Source organism: Dipodomys ordii, unplaced genomic scaffold, assembly GCF_000151885.1.
Source record: "Dipodomys ordii isolate 6190 unplaced genomic scaffold, Dord_2.0 Scaffold23, whole genome shotgun sequence".
NCBI classification, from domain to species: Eukaryota; Metazoa; Chordata; class Mammalia; order Rodentia; family Heteromyidae; genus Dipodomys; species Dipodomys ordii.
In genome coordinates this window covers 3150851-3157586 of record NW_012267239.1, presented here as the reverse complement: position 1 = coordinate 3157586, position 6736 = coordinate 3150851, and the positions used below count along the sequence as shown (strand labels likewise).

Sequence of the window (6736 nt, the reverse complement as noted above, 5' to 3'; positions counted from 1 at the left end):
CTACCACTGAGCCACCTTCCCAGCCCTGTTTAAATACATTTAATGCAGACAGATGGTTCATTAACTGTGAACTCAAAGCCAACAGCACCGGAAGTGATGTCTAAAGTAAAGTTCTCTAACAAGTGTATTTTCTCCCTAAGGTTTCTGAGAGCCTTCTCAAATGTAGGGGCACTAACAAGCCTGACTTAACTAAGTGTGCTTGAGGACTCTTTAAGTAGAAAAATATACCAATGAGAACATAAAAACAAAAGCAAAAAACAAAAAAGCACGAGGTACTAGCTAGACCAAGAAAAGGGCAGATGGGATAGAGGGGCGGCTGGAATGAGGAGGCCGAGGTCTTGTTTGGGCGTGTGCTGGGGACTAGCTCGCTCGTGGTCAGGCTCAGGCGGCGTGGCCCTGCTGCGCGGCCCACAGCTGCGAGGGATCACCATGAAAACGCTGATTTGCAGCCAGCGAGGAGGAAAATTGATAAATGTGGCTATTGACTGTAATGCCTAACTGGGGTTCATTTCCCAGTGAGCATATACCATCAAATCCTTCTTCAGTATTCAAAAATGTGCCTTTTTTCTTAACAGCAAATCATAAATGTGCTTTGGTGTATTTATTCTCTTGACCGCACCACCATGCTGCTCCCTTACACCTGTGCCCACCCTCAGCCACCCGGAGAGGTGCTGAAGACGTCACAGCTTTCTCTCTGTACTTTCTTCCTTACAAACACAAACATGCACCGCCACCACACACACACACACACAAATACACGCGCACACACACACACACACACACACACACACACAGAGCGTATTGTGGGGAGGGATGGAGAGGGAGAGTAGGTACAACTGGATCAGAAAAATAGTCTCTTCTTTTCCCCGAGACCCGGTCTCACTATGTAGCCCACGTTGGTCTCAAACTTGTCTTGCCCCTGCCTCCTGAGTGCTGGGATTACAGATCTGCCACCATGCCTGACTAGGAGGAATAACTCCTGCTTCTTTTTGTTGTTGTAGTTGTTGTTGGCAGTACTAGGGCCTGAACTTAGGGCATGAATTCAGCTTTGATTGCTCATAGCTGGTTCTGTACCATTTGAGCCATAATTCTAGTCCGGCCTTTGGCTGATTATTTTGTCCTCTAAATTATTATTATTATTGTTGTTGTTGTTGGTCATGGGGCTTGAACGCTGGGCTTGGGTGCTATCCTCAGCTCTTCAGCTCAAAGTGAGTGCTCTACCACTTGAGCCACAGCACCACTTCCTGGCTGATTATTTTGGAGATGGAATCTCACAGGCTTTTCTGCCTAGCCTAACTCATGTGTGTGTGTGTGTGTGTGTGTGTTTCATTTATTGGTTTTGACATTTTCTTTCTGGCTCTTTTTTTATTTTTTTTCAAATTCTTTATTGTGATTAAGTGGTTACATGATTTCCTAAATCTCACAGTATTGTGGGATAGTGATGCTCAGTTAAAGTCACAAACACATTCTAACTTTCATGGGGCAAATTGTCTATCATGGTCTTTAACATTTATGAGTTCTATGAGCTTTGCAATACAGTTATTTCTTCCACATTGGGTGGTATGTACATTTCTTTTGTTTTGTATAACATCAGCTGTTCCCTCTTTCCCACTTGTTCCCTCCCTCCCATCGCTGTCATTGAGTTGCTTAGTTCATTTCGGTCAATGTCCAGTGCAGCTGATGGGTCCCGCTGTTGTATGTTTTCCCCTGATTCCCTCTAGTTCTGTGTTGTCCTCCTGGTTTCCCTCCGGTGTGCACATATATACCATATATGTGATCAGCAGCATGGGGTTATTTAGTAGTGATTTGACCAGATGAGTGGAAGTCCTTTGTTTCTTAAGTCCTGTTAATTTTGTCGTATCACCTTACATTTTGGATTTAACATCCACTTATCAGGGAGACCATGTGCCATTTGTCTCTTTGCTCTTGGCTTACCTCGCTTGATATGATTTCTTCTAGCTCCATCCATTTCCCTGCAAATGCCATTATTTTGTGCTTTCTAATGGCTGCATAATATTCCATTGTGTATAGATAGCACAGTTTTTGGATCCATTGGGACATCTGGGTTGTTTCCATATCCTAGCTATTGTGAACAGTGCTGCAATAAACATGGAGGTGCACGTGTCCTTGTATACTGGTTCCTGTTGTTCAAGGTAGATGCCTAGAAGTGGTATGACTGGGTCATAGGAAGGTCAATATTTAGCTTTCTGAGGACCCTCCAGACTGCTTTCCAAAGTGGTTGTATAAGTGTACATTCCCACCAGCAGTGTAATAGAGTTCCTCTTTCTCTGCATCCCCTCCAGCATTTGTCGTTGGCTGACTTTAGGATGTGGGCAGTTCTGACTGGGGTAAGGTGGTATCTAGGGTTGTCTTTATTTGCATTTCCTTCACAACCAGGGATGTGAACATTTCCTCATGTGTTTCTTTGCCATTTTTATCTCTTCATCTGAGAAGTCCCTCTTTAGTTCCCTTGCCCATTTAGTAATTGGTTTGTTAGATTTGGGAGGGATTAGTTTCTTGAGTTCCCTGTATATACAGGATGTTAACCCCTTGTCTGATATATTGCTGGTAAATATTTTTTCCCAGTTAGTTGGTTGTCTTTCTAGCTTGGTTGCTATAGCTTTAGCTGTGCAGAAACTTTTTATTTTAAGGTAGTCCCATTTGTCGAGTCTCTCTCCAATTTGTTGTGACCCTAGGACTCTGTTCAGGAAGTTTCTGCCTGTGCCTATTAGTTCAAGTGTCTCTCCTACTCTGTCCTGCAGTAGTTTCAGAGATTCAGGTTTGATGGTAAGGTCTTTAATCCATTTTGAGTTGATGTTGGTGCATGGTGATAGGCTGGGGTCCACTTTTAATCTTCTGCATGTGGCTGCCCAGTTTTCCCAGCACCAGCGGTTGAAGAGGCTGTGCTTCTTCCACGGTATGTCTTTGGCTCTTTTGTCAGCTGATTGTAGGCGTGTGGTTTTATTTCGGGATCTTCTATTCTATTCCATTGGTCTTCTGGTCTGTTTTTGTGCCTTTCTGGCTCTTTTTAAACACCTCATCCATTCCCTGGGCTAACCTTTGAATTTTGATCCTCCAATCTCAGTCTCCTGAGTAGCTAGGATTACATGTGTGAGTTCTTGACACCCTGAAAAACTTCTCATCTTCTTATACATAGTAGAGTAAGTATGGCTGGCAATAATTGGTTAGTCTAAATAGATATAGAGAGGATTATGATTGTCCCCCAAAACAAAGAAATGGTATATATCTGAAGTGATAGGTCCATCACTCACTCTGATCTGATTGTAAAACATGTACATGTATTGAAATGTCACCCTCTTCCCCATTGGTGTGTATAATTTACTATGTATTAATTAAAATCATAAAAAGGAAAAATGCCCTACTAAACTTTGTAGATATAACTCTTCTTTCCTTTTCTCTGTGTGCCACTTACACTACACCTTTTTTGTTGTTGTTGTTGGTCATGGGACTTAAACTCTGGGGTGACTGTGGGCAGTGTCACCCTTGCAGCATTGAGTGACGGAATAGGGGAAGTGATCTCTCCCAGAAGAGACCCGGGAAGCCTTGAGTCAGCGCGGCATTCTGTGTAAGCTCCATGGAGGAGAGGACTTTTATTCGCTATACTCACTGCTGCATCTCAGAACCTAAAGCAGAATCTAACATTAAATACATAGTTGAATTAAAATGTCCATATTTTGGAACTGAAAAGAAGAACATTTCTGGCCAAGAGGACTGCTTGAAGCAATATTTTCAAAACTTATTTGACAGGTCAATACTTACTTTTCACTGGTAGTATCTGTTTATAAAATGCATGCACGTGTACAACTAAATTAATTTTTACAGGTCAAACACATTCTTGTAAACTAGAAGCCAGATCAAGAAACAGTATAAAACTGATCATTCTCCCCTTAGAGACGACCTACTTTCAGTCTGTTGAGAGTGTTTTCTGATAAACTTTACTATGGTTTCACGATAGAAAAGAGAGAAAGAGAGAGAGAGAGAGAGAGAATAGGAAAAAATCAACAAGGGCTCTCATGTTCCCTAGTCACTATTCTGTTTCCTAAGTGAGAAAAAAAAGCACCATCCTGCTTGTATCTTGCTTGTATATTCTATATAAAAGAAAGCATAAGATACTGTCCATTCCTATCTGCTTTGTTCTGCTTAGTATTTGATGTGAGAGCCATCTGTATTGTTAAATGTAATTGCAATCATTCATTCTCATTGCTACCTAGTACTCCACTGGGGAAATATACCATAATTTCTCCATCTATTCTGTTGAGAAGCATTGGGTGGTTTCTAATTTGGAGCTATTATGATAATGTTGTTATGGGCAGTCTAATATCATTTAGGAAACACAGGAGAGATGAGACCATAGGGACTAGATTTTGTCCGTTTCCAATGCCACAGTTAGGGAGCTTGAACGTGGTGCTGTATTTACATTAGGAGTGCCATGGTAAGGTTCATATTTGTTGCAGTTGATTCTGATGAGAGCATGGAAGACAGACAGAATGAAAAACGTTGCCTGGGCCCAGGGGCTGCTGGAGTGAGAAGGGGAACTTGGGAATGTCCTAAGCCCAGGAACAGCAGTGAAGGGAAAGAAGAAAGCAGATGTGAGATTCTTAGGGAGAACTGAGTGTGAGGGACAGGGAGGCTGGCGGTGAAGCCACGTCTCGATGGATGCATGAGTGGGTGCTGATCTACTTGCTCCAGAATGAAACTTGGGATCCTTTTAGCCAGGGGAGGTGGGGATGAACTGAGTTGAAGGGATCTGTAAAGTGCTCTAGAGCAGATGCTCAGAAATTAGGAATGTTGAAGTGGGGCTCAGAGCAGAAGTAGGGGCTCGAAGTCCCCTGAATAGACTGTAGCTGAGGCTGAGAGAATAGATGAACTCATTGAAAAAGAGAGCCATGAATACAGAAAAATAGCCTAGCCATGGCAGTGCACGCCTGTCATCCTAGCTACTCAGGAGACTGAGATCTAAGGCTCTCCAGTGAACTAGCAAAAGGCTCAAATGGTAGAGTGCTGTCCTTGAGTGAAAAAGCTAAGGGACAGCACTAACGCCCTGAATTCAAGTCCCAGGAACTCCCCTCCACACACACAAAAGAGAGACTGAGTCACGTGTGTGGGGTGGGTGAAGACAGTGGTGTGATGCTGAGGTGGATGGACTCAGTGGTAGAAAGCAACAAACAACAAAACAGAAGTGTGTGGGACACTCAAGGGAGAAGGTCAGAGCGCACACAGGCAGACGAGAGGAAAGAACTAGGCTGGCCAAGGAGGCTTTGGAGAGAGCAGCGTGGCCGGGAGAGGGCAACGGAAGGACGCTCTAGGCAACACTTCAGGCTTGCCTCACATCTACCGGTCAGTGTGAAACAACTTGAATTACTTGGGTGATCGTCTCTGCTTTCTGCTCTGTCTTGACTATAAAGATCTAATTTCACGCAACATCCAAAGCCCTGTTTTCCTTTTGATTATCTATGAATGTGTCATAGTTGAAGTCTTGACAAAGCTGCCATCCTTATGTGGTAATGGTGTGACTATATTAGAATACTAAGGCTTTTCACCTTTGTTTGTTTGTTTTTCTCTCCCTTCAGAAAACGGTTTTCCCAACCCAAATCACTAACGAGCAACAGTCCTTGATAATGGTGAAGAAACTCTTTGCTACTTCTATCTCCTGTATAACCTATCTAAGGGGCCTGTTTCCAGAGAGTTCTTATGGAGAGCGCCATTTGGACGGTAACATTTAATGAAATGGCTACTGTGGCTGTTGTAACCTTCTCCTGAAATTAGCTGGAGTAAACTGATATTTCTCACAGACTGCTAATTCCAACTCATGGGCCTATTTTTCAACATTTAATTGGCTAATCCATTTTCCATTTTAATCTCACTACGTCTAGGTAGGAACCATTAGCTTCTTGCTAGATAGCAAATTAAAAAAATCAGTCTGAAGGGAAAAGCGTAGAAGCACAGAACAAAATCTGAATGCTGAAGATTTACACTATTTTGTGCTTCAACTAAATTTGTTCTTTGAGGATTGTTTTAACATTGGAGAACTTCAAAGGAACCACATGAGAAACTCCTCCTCCCTGGTAACACATACACATACCCACAGATATTAATGTGGCGAGGTGTGCAGTACAGGAATTTAGGCAACTATTATTCTAGCCCTGGTCTTTTCTCAATTCAGGCCCATTTTTCTTTTGTTTCTTGTGCCTTTAAAGGTAATTTCTTATTGTATTATGTATGTAATAAGCGTTTCTGCTTCTTTCTTCTCTTTGCATAAAAGAAAATGTGCCCGAAACTCTTCAGTTTTTCAAAAATTGAAACAAATTTGCTTACAAGGGCAGAATGTAAATCTTGTTGACTTGTTACCAAAATGGAAATGTCATTTGGAAAATAATATAGCTAGCCCAAGTTTCCTTTTAAGTTGCTATTTTTCAAAATCTAGCATTGAATTTCTCACATTTGAATTCAATGATTACCTTGGCCTCATTCCAATGTAATTTTCTTAGGCAATATTTGATTTTCATTGAGCATCAATGAAATATATTTGTGCTGTAAAAGCAGAAGCATGACACGTGAAATCACAACCACCTCATTTGTATTAATTATTACCTCTGCTGGTATCTATGGGATACAAATCTATAATTGTGAATGTATTTTCAATTTCATGTGTCTACTTATGTGTATGATGCATCTTTTTTTTTTGGGATCCGGTCATGGGGTCTGAACTCTGGGC

At 41.9% G+C, this 6736-nt stretch overlaps 1 protein-coding gene across 1 annotated transcript in view; it reads left to right on the top strand.

The window, feature by feature from the left end:
• The window catches only part of Hormad2 (HORMA domain containing 2), a 28047-nt gene that overhangs the window by 4310 nt on the left and 17001 nt on the right, over nt 1–6736 (top strand). Inside the window, exons 2-3 of the mRNA XM_013014263.1 lie at nt 5592–5733; nt 5788–5792. Of these exons, the coding sequence (XP_012869717.1) occupies nt 5592–5733; nt 5788–5792 (147 nt within the window). The remainder of the gene's footprint in view (nt 1–5591; nt 5734–5787; nt 5793–6736) is intronic.